The 23,103-nt window shown below is 33.4% G+C and overlaps 1 protein-coding gene across 1 annotated transcript; it reads right to left on the reverse strand.

Annotated features, from left to right (window-relative positions):
* Positions 1-22,804, reverse strand: LOC128160239 (acylamino-acid-releasing enzyme-like). Its single transcript, XM_052823538.1, has 23 exons — positions 22,704-22,804; positions 21,377-21,609; positions 20,788-20,881; positions 20,150-20,228; positions 18,899-19,032; positions 17,969-18,106; positions 17,447-17,535; positions 17,009-17,049; positions 15,450-15,571; positions 15,080-15,137; positions 14,804-14,904; positions 13,594-13,645; positions 13,159-13,244; positions 12,701-12,836; positions 12,329-12,409; positions 6,548-6,628; positions 5,286-5,374; positions 4,694-4,804; positions 4,437-4,485; positions 4,066-4,096; positions 3,290-3,392; positions 1,205-1,311; positions 1-225 (listed from the first exon to the last, which is right to left on the reverse strand). The coding sequence occupies exons 1-23, from the start codon at positions 22,713-22,715 to the stop codon at positions 123-125; spliced, it is 2,130 nt and encodes a 709-aa protein (XP_052679498.1). The 5' UTR covers positions 22,716-22,804; the 3' UTR covers positions 1-122.
* Between the last annotated feature and the right edge of the window lie 299 nt (positions 22,805-23,103).

Raw genomic sequence — 23,103 nt, forward strand, 5'->3', positions numbered from 1 at the left:
TTCAAATTATATTAATTTATTTTTCTTCAAAATAATCATTTAATGATTTATAATCCACCTTTCGGACAATTAAAAATAATGAACTGTTGAATTTTGTGACAGGGTATACTGGTTCCCTGTCCTCAGTCTAGGTGCTGCCAGAACCAGTCCAGGATGTTAATGCAGCTATCTGCACTAGCTTCCACTGTTTGTATGGGATGACTGTTGTCTGAATACCCAATCAACCTGATGACAAAGCCAACAACAAATAGAAAAGATTAAAGAAGAGAAAGAAATGGCATCCATTCAGTCTATTGTAAAGTATATATGTACTTGTACCGGTATATGTAAGTTATAATATATGAAAGGAATTATCCCAACTTTCCTAAAAACTAATATCTTTCATTGAAAGGATCAAGAAGTAAAGTGATAGTGTGAAGAAAACTATTTTGAATACATGTACATGTACTATCATGCATTTACATAAATACACTAAAAGAAAATAAACCTGTAAATCGATTTAAAAATTTGAATTCTGAACAGCAGTCAAGACAGTTTTGAATAAAAAACAGAACTTCTTTAAACTGAATACCATGTTACATGTATTATAAACATTTCCAGATTATTTATTTTTGAAAAAACCCTCATCAGGAATATAAAAAAAACACCTTTACTATCCCTCTCTCTTGAACTTTTGTTTGTGCTCTTATAAACTTAACAAAAATATCTAAATATTTAAGAAATAAGCAGCAATTTAAAAAGTTCACAGGGATATGAAGCTGGTTGGTCACGTGAACAAATCCTGTGACGCCCGAAGGGCTTATCAGTTGATTAGATCACGTACCAACCAACTTCATATCCCTGTGATCTTTTTAATGTTGCTCTTTATTACTTATAATTACATTTGAAAAAGACAAATTGTTTGGAATTGTTAAAATTACCGAGATGTTATGTTTACAATAATCAAAGTGACTAGCGATAAGCGCATGCTTATAATCATTGTGACATCACGAAAAACTTCATACAGAATTGAACATTTTCGCTATTCTATAGGTTCATATAAGGAAACATATTTGAAAATGTATATATATCCATATTATCTTGTATTTATGCTTAAAGTGTAACAGAAATTTACTTTACATGTATTTGAGAGCTGTTAGTCTTGATATACTTCCATACTACTGTGCTAATAAGTACATTTATCATTTATTTATATGTGTCTGACCTGGCTTTTTTATTCCGGGCCCTGAGTTTTTTGTAGTATTCTTCCCCTTGTTTGGGGGGGACTCTTGCATCCTCTAGCCCCAGCATAATCAGAATAGGCGTTTCTACCTACAATATATGTACAGTATGTAGTAAAAAGGACTCTGTCTTCATTACATTTCTTAAACAGGAGGCCCATGGGCCACATTGCTCACCTTAACAACAGTTCCTTGTAACATTCTATTTTGTAGCATATGCTATTTTTATTTTAAATTTGGAACCCCTTTCTGGAGCCTCATTATTGGTCCATGGTTTATGGTTGGCTTTAACAATTTGGAATCTACACCCTCTTAGGATGCTTGCATAGTAATCTCACAAACTGTAGATTTTTAGTTCTCAAAAAAAAACATTTTCAAACATTTTCCATAATATATATTTCTATGTTAAACTTTGAACCCCTCTAAGGGCCCTAGTATTAGTTCGAGGTTCACAATTATATTGATTTAGAATCTACTTTATTTAAAACATACATGTATTTCTTTGTATTTCTATCTTAAACTTTGAACCACGCCTTGGGGCCCAGTTTTGGTCCGAGGGTCATGATTTTTACAATTTAAAATTTTCAATATATAAACAAGCTTTGGTGTAAATATTGGCATTCCTGGTGCAGTGGTTCTTGAGAAGAAAATTTTAAAACATTTTTCTCACGTATTTCTATGAAAAACTTTGAACCCACAAATTTTACAATTCAGATTCTTCACTATATAAGCTTTGGTGTAACAAGATATCTGTGAGCCAGTGCTCATTAGTGATACCCCCACTCTGATATGCATATATGCAAAATCAGCAAAGTCGTCTTTTAACAGGAAGTTGGCATCTGATACATGTAACTACAAAAAAAAATGTCCTACAATACGGCATGCCTAAACAAATAGTGTGTAAAAAATTTCATTTCAAGCATCTGTGATAAATAGTTGCTGAGAATTCTTTGACGAAATTTGTTTGAAAATTTTGGCTAAAAAAAATCAAAATTGTCATTTAGCAGGAAGTTGACATCCAATTGGTACAAAATATATCCTACCATATGGCATGCCAAAACTAATAGGGTGTTTAAATTTCAAGCATAAACAATAAAGAGTTGCCGAGAAATCTTTGACGAAAATTTGTGTTACGGACAAATGGACGGACGGACAAACAGACAGACGGACACACAAGGGTAAAACAGTTTACCCCATTCTCCTTAGGAGGGGTTATGAATATTGGCATTTCTGGTGCAGTGGTTCTTGAGAAAAAGATTTTTAAAGACACATACCTTATACTCACTATTCCACAATTATCTACCTTTTAAAAAGGGTTACACCCTTTATTTTAACAATTTAGAATCCCCTTTACCATAAAGATGCTTGTACCAAGATTGGTTAAATTTAGCCCAGTGACTTTAGACAAGAGGTAAAAAATGTGAAAATTTTACAGACAGACAGAGGACAACAGCTAGGTGACATAGGCGTCGGAACCGGGGGGGGGGGGGGGGGGGGGGGGGGGGGGGGGTGGGGCTAGGGGGGGCTTAGCCCCCCCACTTTTTTGCAAATTTATACCTTACCATTAGAAACATAGCATAATAGAGGGTTCAGCCCCCACTTTTTCTCGCAGGAAAGATTATTGTTTCTAAATTTACCTTGAAAGATTGAAAAGTTGGATTGAGAAGCATACTACCCCCCCCCCCCCCCCCACCCCCCCCCCGGATTAGGATTTCCATGATTTTGGGAATTACTTTTTTCTCAATATTTCAGAGGATTAGTCTAGCCCCCCCACTTTCAATTTGCTTCCGACGCCAGTGAGGTGATCAGAAAAGCTCACTTGAACCTTCGGTTCAGGTGAGCTAAAAATAATCGATGCTGTCTCTATGTATACATTACATTTGATGATATACTGCTGTTATTGGCTCTTAAAGGTTCAAAATTGTAAAATAGAAATTTTTATCAATTTCTGCAGCAGTTAAGAAACTTTCTTGTTTTTAACAAATAGCATCATAAAAGCATGTACAAACTTATGAACTTTGATTTAAATTCTGCCAACAAACAATGTTATAATAGAAATTTTAGTTTACCTTGTCTACATACTGCATAGGGGACTTGTTCCACATGTCTGTTAGTTTCTCTCCAGTGGGTAGGCTACTGTGTGTGAAGTCAAACCCTGCTTCCACATAGCACCTATATAGTTAAACATTAAAGCAATAAAAACCCAGAAGGTTGGACCACTCTCTGATAAAAAAAAAAAAAAACAAACATTGCCTCTATTCATCAATAAAGAGCTTCCTTATCTCCCCTAAGGCCAAATAAAAGTTATTTTTTGATTCTCATCCCTGCCTGCCCCTCGGAATGTGTCCTGCCCTGATGAATTTTATTCTGTAAAAAATTTTGTAGAAAAAAATTTCGGAAAAAGAATTCAGACTCGGTATATAAAAAAATAAAATTTTAATGGCTGCTTAAATGTGGACTATCGTTTGATTATCATAATGATACAAATGTCCACGTGCATTAACAGTTAATTAGAAAAAAATAGAATTAAAAGATGGTTTGTGTACTTATATTTGTAATAACAATTTAGAACAATAGAGAAATCGTTATTTCTAGAATGTGAGCGGTGAAACAGATGTTTCAAAAAAAATAAAATCTGACCACCCGCCCTATATTTTTGGCAAGTCAGGATGAGAATCTAAATATTAGATTTATGTCGCCAAAAATAGTGAATTACCAGTAATACGAAGAGAAAACTAAAGATTTCAGTACTACACATATTATTTTGAGAGAGAAAGAGAGAGAGACAGAGAGAGCTGTTAACCAGGACAATGAAAGAATAAAGTCTACACTCTATCAGTCTTACCAGTCAGGAATATCTGTGGTGGCTACCATACCTGTTATAAGAAATACACAGAAAATGTATGAGTGTTGTTAGTACAATGTAACATGAGTGTCCAAGTAATCTTCAGTTTTTCTGGCCAAAGTTTGATCGTAAGGGGAAATAGATCAATTTTCACATTTTAAACTAAACTTGGAAAATTTGAGATATTCCCATTATCAAAACAGCAATAAAATCAATACATAAGCATTTGACTTGAAACAGCGAATTCAAACAAAACATTCATATGGTAAATATTTTGCCTTACCTTTAATAGTCCAATAATCTACATGTTAGGAAATTCATTGTTATATAAAACAAATAAATATAGCAGAAAGGTATTGGATTAAACTTACCTGCAATATTTGTTACTGGATTTCTACAGCATGCTGCCTTATAAAACCCCTGAAATAAAAATTGTTACATTTAAAGATTCAAAACTTTACTGATCTAAAAATAATGAGCCAGAATAGCACTCCATTGGCTATTTTCTAATTAAAATCAAATATTAAAGCTTCGAATATCTTAATCTGCATACATGTAAGAGGAAAAGAATCTGTCGCTACAAAAAAATATCTGCAACAACTAATTTGATACTACATTCAACACTTACTGGATATTGACCAATCAAATGAGTTGTTAAGAATCCTCCATGGGACCCTCCAAAGACTGCGACTTTATTCTCATTAATCTGATCCAATTTGATTACAATCTCAGCGACTTCCTTTTAAAATAATGAGAACATATTTGAACATGTTTTTGGAGAAAGATGAGAAATGATTAGTAATTAGATTAATAGATTATGAAAGACATAAATCACCTACAAATACAAAATGAAATATTTTCCAATCAAAATGTCTTTATAGATATCCAAATAGTCATGTATCATACAAGTATTAATCTTATTTTTTTATCTTGTCAAATGATTTATATTTAATTTATATTAAATTCAATGAATTTCGGAAAACTAGATTTTTTTATTTTAATTTGAATATACATGCTATATAATAATGATCATCCCCCTTTAATATACACAGTATATACAAAATATATAAATGGCTGCTGCATGCATAGTGATACATGTACATGTATATTGAAAAGGGGGATAACTCAATTTTTTTATTTCAATTTCCAAAAATCTGAGTTATTTCCCTTTTTAAAAAATAAAGAATTCTACTTAATGATACTGTGTACTGTTACTGTACCTGGCAATCCTTGACATCCTGGTCCCCCACTCTCCCTGGCAGGGAGTGTACACTGTCATCTCCATACCCAGTGGAGCCTCTGTAGTTAACTATCAACACAAAAAAAACACTATTAAAAAGTAGATCCAGTGTTCTGTGATGTCACACTTTTTTGTAAAACTTTGAATTCTTTAAAAATTGTGCAAGATAGTTTTATTTATTTTATGTGAATATAATCATATGGATGTAATTAGAATAATTGGTAGGTTCAAGATATTTTCGCACTTAATTTTATAAAAAATTTCCAAATTTTTATATATTTTATCTATGTAAAGGGGAAATAACTCTTTTTCTGACTTTTCTCTCAGTTGTATGTCTAAATGCTATAGTTTTTCTTATTCCAACGATTAATCTTAAAATATTTTTGTAATTTTAGTTTTCTGATAAAGTTGACATTAAAATTAAACAAGAAAAACAAATTTCTGCTTACAAGATTTTACTTTTAACAAAAAAAAATACATTTTTTAAAGCTAAAATATGCTTTAGTTTATGTTTATCTGACGTCTCAAAAAGTGTGATGACATGTATATTTTTTCTAACAATTGATGACAATTAAGTCTATTAAGTCGAAATCAGTTCGGTTTTTCAACTTTCCTCAGAGAATTTTACGAGTATGGAGCTACCTTAAGTGATATACTGTGGTTTTTTCAAAGCCTCAAAATTATTTCAAATTGTAATAAAGGACTAGTTTTTCAGGCCTTAAAATTTCTAAATATGATGTTGAAGCAATTTTTATTTAAAAAATAAAATTTATAGATATTCCCATTTTCAGAATAACATGTAGCAGCAATTGACACAATTAATGCCCCCTGGGAGCTGATTAACTAATCTTAAATATTTTTTTTTGGGGGGGGGGGGGGGCAAATTCGTCTAACATAAACTTTCATGGATTGTACATTAACCAATGGTTAACTGCACAGGGACCAAGCCCGTTTTAACATTAATTTCAATGTAACCATAAACAAATTAACCATCAGATCTTCCTAAAATTTAGAATATGAATTGTTAAGCTATGAACTATAATTAATAAAGAAAAAAATCATAAATTCTATCTTTTTTCCTATAGACCAATGCACACTTTAAAAAAAAGTCCCTTAGCCGCTATCTTTGTGGAAAAACCCATATTTTCTCAAAGTATACTACAGCCTTTGCAGTTTAGTTGATGTTTTTGACATCATGCACTTCTGTTTTTTTTTAATGAAAACAATTTTAAATGTACTTACCATAAACCATTGCAAAGCCATTGAGCATGAAGACAGCCGGAAGAAGTAGAAAGTCAGTTGTGTGAACTGCATGTGGACCACCTGTATGAAACGTAAGAAAAAGTTCAGATCAGAAATTATGAACCCCAACAGGAGTATGACACATAAATGTACCGGGAACAACATATAACTAGATGCTGTCATTAGACAGTAATACCCGCACCAAGTGTTTGCCCCTAAATAACACTGTTTTGTACCAGTTTAATTAAAAATGAAGGCCACATGCAAACTCCGGTAATACATTTAAAAATTATAATTTTCATAACTGAAGAATGAAATCCCTTCCCATATGATAATACACATGAGCAGCACTTTATGTGCAATTTGGGGTTGAACTGTTTGCAGTGAATTTTCAGTTAATCAATAATCTTAACATTTCATATCATAGAAAGTATAACGGTCTATATATAATTATTACAAACAAAATTAAAAATTAAATTTATGCCCCCTCCCCGTGGCGGTTGCCGGTTTTAGATTTGCTTCTGTGTGCATACATATGTACATCATCGTGTGCACAGATTTAGAGAAGGGTGGGAGTGAGATTCCAGACCCCCCCCCCCCCCCCCCCATGAAAATTCATTTATATCAATTGTAAAATTACCAAAAATACACCTTGGACCCCAATGCTCTTACAGATATGTAAACACTCTAACCCACTGCGCTTCAATGTTAGGTAACATTATTTGGGGGGTAAATATTTAATTAATATTTAATATACTTTATTGTTTATCTCACTAGGAAGTATACATCACAATATGCCTGTGTCCTGCACCACCTTAAAGCTGTTATTTACCTAATAAAATGGTGCAAATGGATTTGAAGAATAGGTCATAAAAATACATGCATGTTACAAATAACTGATCTTTGTCTGAAGTTACGTACACAACACAGGTCTGCAGGTATAATTAGCGGGTACTAGTTTTACCCGGCTCTTCGATTAGATGGGTTCGCATGTATACATACATGTCTGTGTTTTCCATATGCAGAAAAGGATTAGTTAAGATCAGCTAAAGGAATTCATTATTGTGTTTTAATTGGATTATCATTATGATGCTGACCAATATAGGTAAGCATAATACATGTAGTAGCAGTAGCACAATATAATGAGATGCCAGCATACATAAGTTCTACTTTCACTTTCTAAATGTGATCTCCCTTTGACAGCATACTGTATCATCATCTTTTAATATTTAAATAAGCTTATCATCGTTACCTATCCTATCGCATTTGTAAAGTTTCTGTCATTTTAGTTGCAAAAGTTATTTTTTTCATTTGTCAGACTTGCACTATTGAGTTGACCCCATCTTGACCCTGTATCAACAATTTCTTATTAAATTTGTGTATTACATGTAAGTGAGTGTATTAGACACTTATCATTTTTATATGAGTTATAATAGGAAGGAAAGAGTATTTCTTTCTTAATGTATTATAATGCATCAAATACAATGTAGGTCATGACCTTATGGGACTAGCTGTTCTGACCCCACGAAACAGGAACATACAAACTTATCTTCTAATGTCATTATGATGCATCAAATGGTGTAAAGTACATTAATGACCCCCAGGTGTTGTCTTTAACTCGCTTTGCCCGAGGAAGTGCATAGGAGAGTTGATTAAAATCAACTCCCAATAAAGTATTTTATCTTAAAATTATTCATGTTACAGTAGTGTTTGATCCATGTGGGTAATTCCTAGCCTAATGATGTCACTGCTTTGTTTAGGAGACTTTACAATTGCCCCAAATAGGCGAATACACATGCATATAACATTTTGTTTATAAATCTTAAAAATTGAACTAAGCAATTTCAAAATGTTAATGTGCATCAGGAGATAAAAAGCAATCAAGAAATTATTTAAAATTTGCTACTGCACACATGTAAGAATGTATTAAGAAGACTGAATCTTAAGAACCAGGTTAGATTGGGGAGGGGGGTGAATGTGGAGTATAAACATTTATAATTTGAATCATTTATTGTTATTAATTTTAACTTGTCAATGAATACTAGTTATTGATCCCAAGGTAGAAATATGACATCTGATCATATCTCAATAGATCATTTGTCAATTATGCAAAGTGTAATGTAATTTTTTTTAAGAATAACATTTTTTACCAGTTTATAAAAGTTTTTAGACACCCAAATTATATTTTGATTTAATAGATCATTCGACAATTAAGGGGGGGGGCGGGGGGGTGGTTTATATTTGAGTTTGTTTGGGGGTGGGGGTTCCAAGTCATATATTTGACAATTTTTTAATGTGATTTAAAATAAGACTATGCCATATACTACAGTCATGAACATGAATAGTATAGAACAAAACACAAACTAATACATGTATATATACATAGGAAGTATTACAAAACATAGATGATTGATCTATATCTGGGTTCTTAAATTGAACCATATATCATGTACATATTATATTATTGTTTCTTTGTTCAAGGCATTTCAGATGGTATGTAGGTCATGATCCCAAGTACTCTTCCTGAAATTATCAAATATCATAAAAACCATTGAGATCCCCACCTTAATCTAAAGATATTATTCCTCCTTAGGTCATGGCACATCAGATCATTATGGCATGTAAGTCATGACCCTAACGGGTGTCAAAAGGGTGTGTGGTCTAACATTGAAACTTGTAGGAAGAATCGTAGACTCTATTTTAAATGGTGACTTGAAAATGGACAAAGATAATAATATAGGGTTTTCATAATCATATATTGACTGTTACTGGCAATATATAGGGTTTATTAGATCTGACCCCTGGGGTCATCCCCACCCCCCAGGAATTTGAAATTACCATATATCTCAGAAACTGTTATAATCATGACCCCTAAACCATACAGTGGTAACAACGTTATTGTTGACAAGCCAATCGTGTTTAATAGTTCGTGTAACGTGGGTGATCGTTCGTGTAACGTGCGGGATCGTGCGTGTATCAGGAAAAATAGTTTGCATTATTTACCGTGCGTGTTCGTGCGTGATTGTGCGGTTTTTTCGTTTTGTAACTTTTTTTACGGAATGTCAGGATTTATTCTTAAAACAATGACAAGTAGTTTTTGTTAAACAATGTGAATTTTAAACTTTTTTCTATAGAAGATCATTGACATTTGTTAACATTCATTCTCTCTTCCGTGGTTAAATACATTTATCAAGTATTTCCACAGCCCATTCAATCCTTTGTTTGGTCGAGTTAGTTTTGCATAATGTTATAGTCAGCCTATATCAAGCATCCATTGTGTCTTGACACATAATTTTAATCATATTAGTAAGAGCGACTCCTTGAATGAAAGCGGTCAAGCTTACCCACTCCCCGTTTTAAACTAAACGATTATCCCCAATGTTTCTCTTTCAAATGAGAATACGATACGCATTCCTATCTGCTAAATTGTGTAAACATTTGTTTGAAAAAAAAAAAATTATAGACGCTTGAAAATTTAAAAAAATAGAAATAAATCAATTATGTACTGTAAATAATGAAAATATTCAATGTGTAAAATCGAAATTCTATGGAACAAGGTAACAAATTTACCTCTATCCCGCATAATCAAATCGTACGTAAGGGAAGAGGATTACATAAACAGTCAACTCGTATGTAAATAATTTCGTATAGTTAATGCATTATCTTAATTTATTTACACTTAAGTTATTATTCGTTATGGAGACAAAAAAAAATAATTTGTGTATAAATCATTTTTTTTTTTGTATGGATGTGTAAATTGTTTAATCGTAAAATATAAAACAGTGCATTGCTACTGTACATGCCGCTTTTCAATAAAACACAAACATAAAGCAATACAAATTAAAGCAATACGTTTTCTTAATTCTAATCTTAAAAATTAATTCTGATTTTGCGTGTTTAATGGGGTAGAATCGTTCGGTTGCGTGTTTTATCGTTTTTGTTCGTGTATCGTGAACATTCAGTAAGTTAGTGATCGTCCGTGTATTGTGCGTGATCGTTCGTGTATCGTGCGTGATCGTTCGTGTATCAGAAACGTGCGTGTCGTTTGTCAACAATAACGTTGTTACCACTGTATATATTCATGTTTCTGATGTCAAGGGGCATCAAATGTTATGTAGGTCATGGGCCCTGTGGGTGGTCCTGACCCCCTCAAACAGCAAGTCCCTTAATATCTTCAGATATCTTGAGATCCCCACCCTTAAACCATATATATTCTTGTTCCTTGTGTCAAGGGGCATCAAACTGTATGTAGGTCATGGGCCCCGGGGGTGGTCATGACCCCCCTCGAACAGGAAGTACACGAATATCTCGAAAACGGTTGAGATCCCCACCACTTTACCATATACATGTATATTCTTGATCCTTAAAGGGCATCAAAAGATATGTAGGTAATGGGCCTCAGAGTTAAATTTAATTTTTCAAAACCGTAATGCACATCTACATTGATCTATGGAACAGTTCCTATCATATCCCAAGATATGATGTGTCTATCCATTAAATCATAAAAGGAGTTCTAGGATCTATGTTTTTTTAAAGTGATAAACGTCAATTTTCTGCTACTTTTTGACTCCCTGGATGAAATTTAAATTTTTAAAACCTTACTGCACATCTATAGAACAGTCCCTATCATATCCCAAGATATGATGTGTCTACCCATTAAATCATAAGAGGAGTTCTGGGATCTATGGGGTTTTTTGAGTGATAAACGTCAATTTTCTGCTTCTATTTGACTCCCTGGATGAAATTTAGATTTTTAAAATCTTATTGCACATCTATAGGACAGCCCCAATTATATCCCAAGAGATGACGTATCTACCCCAAAAGTTGTAAGAGGAGTTCTGGGAACCATACTTTTTTTTGCAAAAAACATCATTTTTTGTTGCCCACTGATCCCCTTTATAAAAAAAAAATTCTGGAACCTGATCACACTTCAATATGACACCCCCAATCATATTCTAGAAGATCATTTGGCTACTCAAAAAGAAAATGACGTTTTTGAAACCAGTTTTTTTGTAAAAAAAACGTCATTTTTTAGCAATTAATTGACCCCCAGGACAAAATTGAAAATTCCGAAACCTTATTGCGCATCTATAGGATACCCTAAAACATATTCCAAGAGATGATTTGTCTACTGTTGAAAATGTAGGAGGAGTTCGAGGAAGAAGGTTTTTTGTGAAAAAACGTCATTTTTTACCAATTATTTGACCCCCAGGACTACCAGAGAATTTTTGAAAACTTTTTACAAAACAACATATGACACCCCAAATCAAACTCTAAGAGTTCAGATTGCTGGTTTATAAGATGTAAGAGCAGTTTGAGAAAGTAAAACGTGACAGACGGACGGACGGACGGACGGAACAGAGTAACAACAATATACCCGAACTTTCTTTTGAAAGTGCGGGTATAAATAAACATGTACATCAAACCCAATTATTATCAAAAATGTGGATGCGAGATTTACCATTCTTAACTTAAGTTTTAATTTTTTTAACTGAACATGTGGGGGTATTTTACATGGTTTGAAGCTTATCGCATGTAAACTAGTGTACATTTATCACCTTTAAAGTAAATCCGAAGTATTTGCATGTATATAATTGACAATGCTCTTCAGTTAACAAGTCAATTTTAAATACATGTTATTATAGTCACTTGTAATGTCCAGATGATTTCATGGTTTAGTGGTTTAAAAAAATATTTTTAGGTCAGATTAAAATCACAATTTTTTATAGAAAAATAAGTTTTACATATATTGAGAGAGAGAGAGAGAGAGAGAGGCCCTACCATGTGGAAAAACAATGAGGGGATATTTCTTTTGCTCAGCATTTTTAGGTATAGCAAGAATGGCTTCATACTCATTGACACCTGCAAATGAAAACACATGTGCAACTTAATGAAAACCATTTAATGTATGTACAGACCAAAATAAATCAATGTTTTATTTCTAAAAGACAATACCACAACAAGTCAAACACTGCAGCATTGATTATTTCTACTGTCATATTGTAAAGGGGAATAATTCTTTATTTTCAATTTCAGTTAAAAGCAGAAAATGGAGTTATTCCCCTTTACATGTCTGCCAAAAAATAATTGAAATTTTTTTGACCCGCAAGAGTCCAAGAAATCAAAGATTAATCTTTTGCCATAGCTAGCTACCAAACGTTGGGTGTGGTCGACAGGTCGGCTGGAATTTGAGTATCTTAAAGCTGATGTCCAGAGGGGGCTCTGGGTCATCAAGGGGAAGAAACTCTGCTGTTGACTCATTTCCACTTTCTGGAAGTTGACTTATACTCTACAAGCAAAACAAAAAAATTACAAGGGAATAAGAAAATTATTATACAGTATAACATGGTTAAAGGAAGAGGCGTGTGCAAGTGATTTTGATTTATTACTTATTTTCATAATATTTGATGAGTTAATAATACAACAATAACACATGTTTAGGAACTTATTATGCAGTGTTAATTCTTTAATAGTTGTGTGTTTGTTCTAACCACATCAAGTTTATATGTTCACTTGTATTGTGGGGCTTAGACTTTACATTAAAAGACAACCTACATTTGGATACATGCAGTTATAAAGCACAATAAGATAAATATAGATGAAGTACTTACAAAGTATGGCTGCTGGTTGATGCTGGATCGAACGACCAACATCCTGTCTTGGTGAATATCTGTGATTTTGAGACAGCCCCCAGACTCTGTGATAGAGAAAGAAAAAAAATCATTGTTACACAAATATTTATATGGCACAATAAATATTAAAAAAAAAAATGACTCATAAGGCAAAAAACTTTTTTTGTTTTGTTTTTCAGGCACAGCTGGATCAGCTCAAATGCTGCCTCATTATATTTTATTGCCGTATTGAAAGTAAGAATAACCCAATTCATAAATTTCAGCTGATTAATAAAAATATGAAAATTAAATTATTCTAGTTTATAAACCTTGCAAAGAGAAAACAAGATAGTTGTCTGCAGCATTGTATTTTGAGTTTCATTGCTTGGGAAACTAAAATTATTATTTTTTGGCCTAAAACACACAGATACTAACTACACAGGATCGGTGTGACCTTCTTGGTCTCTGTATCTACCACCAGGATGCCCTGTGAAAAAAAAAATCACGAACCAGGTCATTTTTTTTAAAAATATATTTGTTTCTTATGTTCTGACACCTGTAAATATAACACATATAATTTTACATACTGTTACGCAGGTATGATAAGGCAACTCACAGCGATCAAATTCCTCTGATCGATATGACGTCACAATAAGCAGCATGATGTCATATTTTACTCAGAAACATGTCGATTTTAACTTTATCTCTGGTTTAAATTATAAAAATTACAGACATGAAATATCACTAGAAACTCTTCTAACTGAATATATCTTCGATTTCTCTCTATTACGTATAATTATCATTGATGACGTCACAAGCATGTTTAAAAGAGAAGATCATGTCGGGAGACAAATTATCGGAATGCAGTGTAAACAATGCCGAAATAAGACTTTTTTAATACAGATACCTAAGATTTAGATGATTGTCAGTTCGAATATAATCAGGATAATACAGGCATGGATATTTTGTTTAATCAGCGAGTGTTATAAGTTAAGCGGATCGACATTTATATGGCTTGACCAGCCTTTCCCCTGTCAGTGTGTACAAAAAATGGCAAAAGTGTAACACTACCCTGGATATTAGGAAAGATGATTTTGGTAAATACCAACGGTATATGACCTAAACTACATGAAAAGTGCTGCTAGAATCCTGTGCTTTGTTGTTTTAAACGAAAAATACGTAGTATTTTCAATGAGATTTTAGAAGTTGAGAGGGTTTCCGATAAATATTTACAATATTTATTTTATGCGATGTACAATAGGATTCTAGCAGTAATACTAATAAACATGAACTAATTTCCAATCGAATTATTGTAGAAAACATACAAATGAACTTCGGGGTAGTGTTACACTTTTTGATTTTTTGTTAAAGTAAAAAAGTGATCTATTTTTAACTGTCACGTGATACCATGGCACGGCAGCTTCAAAGATTGAGTCGATTCCGAAGTAGAAAAATAATATCTTGGTAAACTCTTTCACTTGATATTCATATCCAGCGCTGTTTTCATAAAAATAAACATTATTTAAATTGATCATAATTTTGACGGTCATTAAACTATGAGTTGCCTTAACCTACCCGCGTACAGTTCTATGTCTTCCCAAATGGGAGAGAATCACTGTGATATAATAAATCTTAATATGTTTACCTCTTGATGCCGCCATACGCTGTCAAATACGACACGTTTCCCATCTGCTGCCCAGCATCGCTGAGGTAACGAATAGCTGTATATTCCCGGGAACTCATCCGCTAAGCATTAAAGTATTCAATAGATTAAAGCATTGATACCTTGTGCAAATTTCTGCCATAAAACTGGTGAAAATAAAAAATTCCTGATAAGTAATTATCTTTGTTACTTTTAACATGTACATGATAATTAAGAAGAAAAAAAATGAATTTACAGAAAAATGGACTAATTTTATACCTTTGGGATTTTTCACTACATCCACTAAAACTGTATTGTTCCCTGATTTCATGTCATACTGCACAGTAAAAAAAATGGTAGGTTATGTGGGTGTTTTACACTGTAAAACGGTCATTTAATTAATGTTACAAATACCTAGTAAAAGCTTAGATGATTTTTACTTTTCTATAATCATTGAATTATCATGGCAGCTATAAATTAACAAACAACAATTTCAGATAAGGGGAGGCAGATAAAAGACAAACAAACAATTCAGATGAGGAAAAAATTTAGGGAAAGAGATATCTTAGTCATTCTTACAAATACAAATGGTGTGAGAGAGAGAGAGAGAGAGAGAGAGAGGAAGAGAGAGAGGGGGGAGAGAGCGTACCATCATCAGTCTGGCACACTGGTAATGAGGGCCTCCCACTTGGTTGTCCAGATAAATCAGCTTTGTCTCGTCAGGACTTAGGTTCGGCAATGAGCTGGCTCTGCTTTCATCGCTCAGTTGTTCTGTACGTTACATGAATTAAACATTTCATATACCGGCCAGTACAGTCATATCAAATCAATTATTTTGATTAATCACATTACAAGTTTCCATTGTACAGATGTAAAAAACAAGATATCTGTGAGCCAATGCTCACTAGTCATACCCCTGCTCTGATGTGAATTTGCAAAATAAGCAAAATCGACATTTAACAGAAAGCTGGCATCCGATTGGTACAGAAATATATCCCACAATATGGCATGCCTAAACAAATAGTGTGTTAAAATTTTAAGCATCTGCAATAAATAGCTGCTGAGAAATCTTTGAGGAAAATTTGTTTGAAAATTTTGGCTAAAAAAAAGAAAGTACTCATTTAACAGGAAGTTGATGTCCGATTGGTACAAAAATATATCCCACAATATGGCATGCCTTAACAAACACTGTGTTAAAATTTCAAGCATCTGCGATAAATAGTTGCTGAGAAATCTTTGACGAAAATTTGTTTGAAAATTTTGGCTAAAAATAAACAAAGTACTCATTAAACAGGAAGTTGACGTCCTTTTAGTACAAAAATACATCCCACGATATACCATGCCTATACAAATACTGTGTAAAAATTTCAAGCATCTGCGATAACAGTTGCTGAGAATTCTTTGACGAAAATTTGTTTGAAAATTTTTGCTGAAAGTAAACAAAGTCATCATTTAACAGGAAGTTGACATCTGATTGGTACAAAAATACATCCCACGATATACCATGCCTATACAAATACTGTGTAAAAATTTCAAGCATCTGCGATAAACAGTTGCTGAGAATTCTTTGACAAAAATTTGTTTGAAAATTTTTGCTAAAAATAAACAAAGTCATCATTTAACAGGAAGTTGACGTCCGATTGGTACAAAAATATATCCCACAATATGGCATGCCTTAACAAACACTGTGTTAAAATTTCAAGCATCTGCGATAAATAGTTGCTGAGAAATCTTTGACGAAAATTTGTTTGAAAATGTTGGCTGAAAATAAACAAAGTACTCATTAAACAGGAAGTTAACGTCCGATTGATACAAAAATACATCCCACGATATAACATGCCTATACAAATACTGTGTAAAAATTTCAAGCATCTGCGATAAATAGTTGCTGCGAATTCTTTGACGAAAATTTGTTTGAAAATTTTGATTAAAGAATAAGCAAAGTCGTCATTTAACAGGAAGTTGACGTCTGATTGGTACAAAAATATATCCCACGATATGGCATGCCTTAACAAACACTGTGTGAAAATTTCAAGCATCTGCAATAAATAGTTGCTGAGATAAATGCGTCAGAAATTTTTGTTACGGACGGACAGACTGACAGACAGACGGACGGACGGACAGACGGACGGACAGACAGACAGACACACAAGGGTAAAACAGTATACCCCTTCTCCTTTGGAGCGGGGGTATAAAAATTCAACTTACTTATGTTTGATGTTTTGGAGTCCCACAGATAAATTGCTGACCTAAAATTTGATATTGAGAAATAATTGAATATGTACGTGTTAGATAAATAATCCCAGAACATAATTATGTTGCAAAACTAAATAGTACAAACTAGGACTGTCCTAATGGGACTTATACCCCTACAAGGCTAATTTCAAATGGGACAAATAATTGAATTGAATAATAAAGGTTTTGAACACATACAAATAAAAAAATCCTAGACAGACAGACGGACGGACAGACAGACGGACAGGGTGAAACCAATATACCCCCCCCCCCCTCCACACAAAAACGAATTGAACCTTGAGCAGTAAACTTTCACCTTTGCTATTTCACAAATTGGTATATAAGTACAACAAGATATAATTCTAGCTATTGGGCTAGGTGAGTAATAAAAATTCTTTAAAAATAACTTGCGGTCTGATTGGACAATAGATTAGGCCCAGTCTGTATGGTTCATGCTTCCATCCAACGAATACTATTCCCCCATCAGGAGTCCAGATCGCCTTAAAAAAAAATCAAATTCAGAACGTGAAACATGGTTACAGTAAATTTTACACTCTCAAAACAAATTTACAGTTACAGCAAAGTCGGTTGCAGTATCCTTTATTTTATTTTAAAACATATAAACTTAAATTAATAACGTTTAAAATCTCCTCTTCACTTCGCAATAAATGTGATTTACTGTACACACCCATCAGTGATCAAACTTTACATAAAATAAAAACTCACAATCTGCAATTACACAGGCAACAGTTTCTGTTGAAATTTTGAATGCGATTGGGGAAATTAATAGTTGTTTGTAAATTTTACTATCACTAAACATTTTGACTACGACTAAACATTTTCTGAACTCTTTATTTACGCAAAAATGAAACAAAAAAGATTTAAGCATCTCCTTTGCAATCTAAATTTTAAATTAACAATTTACTGTGATACCTGTCCAATAGAGAGATCCTCGGGAATGGTGTCCAGTGTATTTATATCCCCGCTGTTTAGGTCCAGGATGTTTAGTGCCAGCTTGTGCTTGCCTACTAACTGTTCTCCCCAGTCTTGCTTAAAATCATGCTCATGGCCCTGTATTTGAAACAATTTAGTAGAATTCTTCACTAAATACTTGATGGGTTCGACACCTAATGACAAAATGTGGATGTGTATGTAAACTATGAGTAAAATAAAGTTGACATAAAAAATTATCGTGTTTACCATATTTTACTGTATTTGTATGTGTAACAGTTACGAAATGGCTCACTGCTAAATCAAGAATGGTCCTGTATTTAAAACAATTCAGTAGAATTCTTAACTAAATACTGCATTGGGTTCATGCACCTATAATGGCAAAATGTGGATGTGTTTGACTTAAGGATTTAAGTAAAGCTGATGTTAAAAATTATTTTGTATACTACATGTATATTGTACAGTTTGTGTAACAGTTGCAGTTGTAAACCATAAATGATACAAATCAAAGGTGGGGATTAGGTTGTTTCTGATGTTGTTTCCCATTCGAAGTAGGATTTGAAATTTAAGAGCTGGGACATTTCTACTGGCTTTACAGTATCTTGCAAGATGAGAGATATTCTTGTCCTCTCAATTTTCCATGCAACTTTTGGGTAGTGCTGTGGTCATAAAACTTTAAAAGGCTAGTACCAAAGATTATGACTGATTATTGCTGAAAAAGTTTCCCTTTCTCATTGAAGGAAAAAAAACAACGAAAAGTATGACAAGGTGGCCAGCCATCAGTAAATATATTTGAAACTGGCTGTAGGTTTACGATAGAGACTTATTCCAACGGAGCAAGTTCGAATTTAGCAATTTTCCAAAAATAAAAATGATATATTTTTGAAAATAAATATCTTTTATAAGACCTACTCTGATTGGCTGTTCCTCCCCGGGCTTATCAGCTTTCTTGGTGTCGAAGTATGAGGCCATCTTGGGGGTCTTCCTCTCTGACACGTACAGCAGCTTGGTCTCATCCTTGGACCAGTGTAGACACCCAAACTGACCTGAGAGAAGCAGTGCTTAGAGACTTCAGTAGCATATATTTATCCATTTTCCAGTGTCTTTGCCTGCGATAACACTACATATCGATTTTGTACTATATAACCAATAACTTCAAGTAACGCCGAATTGAGGCCCCAGCAAGGTTTGCTTATTTAGATTTAAATATTTAATCGTACAATGTCTTAAAATTATATAAATATAAGTAATAAGGAATCATTCTTTGAATATTATGAGGTGATAATTCCGGTCGGAGCTTGATCAAATCTATCATAAAGCCCTTCGGGCTTTAGTGGATTTGATCATGCCCTGACCAAAATAATCACCTTATAATACTCAAAGAATGATTCCTTATTACTTAAATAAATACTATAAACCTGCGAGTAATTCTCGCAAAATTCCGAGAGCCTCATTGTTGTGAATATTTTGCTTAGCACAGACCAGTATTTGCCATATAGTTGTAATGAAAAAAGGTGTGGATATGGTTTGGTCGTAAAAATTAGTCGCCGTGAACCAGTTTATATAAGGTTTACTGCAAAATAAATTCGTTGCGAATAATAGATGGTTAAAAGTACTTTAAAATCATTAAGATTCCTGGTGGATCAATTTTTAAGGACTTTATTGGTTTCTCTCACTAATTAAATTCAATAAATTTACATCCTCTGCAGATTTTGAAGCTGATCTACATTTATTATCTATAGAAATAAATCCCCAACATTATGTTTCAAAGAACCTGTGAAAAAAAAACTGCAATCCATGAATATTGCATGCCCCCCAACAAATTAAGATAATTCCACAATGATAAGACCTGTTCGAAATTTTGGGTTACTCTTTCACTTTTTCTTTAGACAAACTATTTTAATTACACTTTTTCACTCTGAAAGATTTTTCACTCTGGCTGTCAAACTTTTGTCGGACCATACATTTCAAATTGTTTTATTGTTGTTGTTTTTAATTTACCCACTGAAAATGAGGGAGAATTAATGTAATGTGGAAAAAATTCAAACAGCTGTGACATTTTCCTATATACAGTAGTTAATCTGTACATTTATAATTATTATACCAAAACAATGGATTGCGATTATTAATAGGTTGATATTGTGATATATTTTAAACCATTACCATCCTTGGTGCATATCTTCCCATGCTTTTCTTTACTAAGAACATCATACTGTTTTATCTTCTTACAATGATTCCAAATCTGATGGGGAAAAAACCCTTAAACTTTCAAATATAAAATCGTGCTTTAAAAAAGAAAAAAGAAACACAGCAAAGCAAAAGGCAAAGTATATTCAAATGGAAGGGAATTTTTTTAAATACACATGTACTTATATAGGGCGCTTTCCATTAACGTTGCCTCGCCGGCGACGTAATCGGGAAACGATGACGTTAATGGAACGGTTGACAAAGTCACAATGCTCTAACGAGGATGATTGCAGCTTAAAACTGATATTTATCTCAAAATTTGGTCCAGACATGTTGGCTATTTGCAGTTTTAATGTTTTTCGATGTAGTAGGACAAATTGTAGTTTTGGGAATACTATTTTCGTACAATATCATAACCTTGACGCCATATTGTTTCCTTATCGGCAACGGTATATTGTGTTGCCACAATCGCTCGCCAGCGACACACGTTTCAGCAATCGGCGACGAAGGCAACACCGGCATATCCGGCGATGCCGGTTAAATGGAAAGTACCCATAGCTTACAAATGAGTTGTGAATGATTGAAAATATAACCATATACACCATACTCCTTACCTCAATAAACTGCTTTTCTTCCCCTCCTTTTTTGGGTGTGAATTTCCTAATAATAGCATTGAATTTTCCCGATGGTGCCTCCTCATTATACATGCTTTAGAAAACAAAAATATTTCACTGATCAATTTTAGTTGAAAGAAATTTTTTTTCTTTGATGCAGATCACAAACTTGAAGTGTGTTTTATATGTGGTTGTTTACACATGCATCTGAAAAAAGTAGAATGAACAACTTCTGATCATTAAATTCTGTTACATATATAAACCTGCCAGCTATGTAACTTTTGAGTAAAAAGAAAATTGAAACACCAGATTGACATCCAATCAATGAGCAAATATTTCTGTTAAAGCAGGAATAATAATTTGTTTATTCAACTTTGAAGCATGTACAGAATTGCATGCATTTTTATACAGGTGACTCTCGATGGCTCGAAGTCCATGGGTCCGAGAAAAAACTTCAAGGGATTAAGAGATTGAGTTTTCGAGAGTTCAGAATTTTCCCTGTTGACCGACATCTCATTTGAAATTCGTGTTACCTGTAGTTTACATTATGATGTTTTGTTTGATAATCTTCTTCCTAGCACTTACTTACATGTTACTATCAGTTGATGAAATTTTCCTGTGATTCACTTCAAATTTGCCCGGACTGCTCTCACTGACCAGGTAGGATTTAGTGAACTTGACCTTTTCCAATCTGTCAAGGTCACTCTGGTTCCAAACAGAGTTGATGGACATCTGGTTCTGAATGCCATTGTAAGAAAACCAGGCGACCACCGGGTCTGGATGGGAAACCAGACGTTTGTAGACTTCAACAGCAGATGCCAGCTGCAAGAAATGAAACTCTATTTTATTTTCTTATAACAACCTAAAACAACCATGACCTTCTGTAGATATCAATGGGATTAATTTTTATACATTTAACTACAACAAATTTGTAGATTCCTAAATATAATAGCAGACGTCTGCTGCCAATCTAATCAAAATTAAAACTGACATCAATCGATCCACTCCCTTGTTTTCGATACGTTGTGAAGCATTGCAAACCGGGAAGCAGATGGAAGTTCTAATTTTAACTAGATTGTGTCAGCAGCAAGAAATTAAACTCATGCAACCTCATGGTTTTTTTTTCGAACAAACACAAAGTAGTTATAACCTGGTTGAAGTGTCTGTTACATATTCCCCCATTTGTAATTGTGTGTTACTGTTAGGGTGTTATGAGCATGCAGGCCTAGATGATAAATCATGACATTGCATAGTTACATATCATTATTTCCTTAATGCATGAATGCTCATGTACTCTTACTGCAATTAAAGCATTTGTAAACGAAATCAACAATTAATGTGCCCTACAGTTAGCTCCAATTTGTTGCCTTTCCGTCATGTCCATGTTCAAATGAAACCTTAAGTTTTAAATCTTTGTCTCTATATGTACATGTATATTGAATTAATAGAAATTTGAAAAATAAAATCTATATTTTTCCTAAATTAGTTTTCCTTTCTTTATAATCATTTTTCTCATTTGCCCAAAAAGGGTGGGTTTGGTCTGCTTGTGATATGTACGTCCTAAATGAAAAATAAAATTATAGTTTAAAAATTGGACATTTTAAATTTTGCCTAAAAAATGTAAATATATATACATGTGTATATAAATTTCTAGAACCCTTAATTTGACTGTATTTGATCCCTTATGTACAGACCCTGCATTCACGACAACTGGGGTACTGTTGTTTTGCAGGACAGGTAAAAAAAGATAACAATTGCCTGTAGGCGTGCGGTATAAAACAAGAAACATGTGTATGTCGACATACTATTTTCAGATTTTTTTCAATAGAATCCCTGCAATAATGTTAAACAGAAAAATCTGCACTGTTTTAACTTTAAAAAATCTAGAGAATTGCGTAAATAAGAATAAATTTTACCTTTGCATTCATTTCTGAACACTTGTATCGGTGGTCCTTGAGAACTCACAAGACTATCATTTCATACAGTATCTGGCCGTCAAAATGAAAGTGAAAGTTAAACGAATTATATCTTGAACAAGTTGGCTAGATATCAAATATGGCAGCCAGAAAGTGACTTTTTCAGTTTTCCATCATATTCCATTATTTGCTCAAATAGTATCTATTCTTAAGATGAACACGCTTTCCAGCATTACCGTATGTGACTTACATGTAGTATCTTAGAAAGTATAAGACTAACGTTATATGAAGTGAGGTGTATATATATATATATATATATATAACATGTTATACCGCCTAAAGGGACAAAGACATGATTTGAATGGCACGCCAGATTCACAAAAATGAGCTGAACATGGTT

This window comes from Crassostrea angulata, chromosome 8, assembly GCF_025612915.1.
Source record: "Crassostrea angulata isolate pt1a10 chromosome 8, ASM2561291v2, whole genome shotgun sequence".
In the NCBI taxonomy this organism is placed as follows: Eukaryota; Metazoa; Mollusca; class Bivalvia; order Ostreida; family Ostreidae; genus Magallana; species Magallana angulata.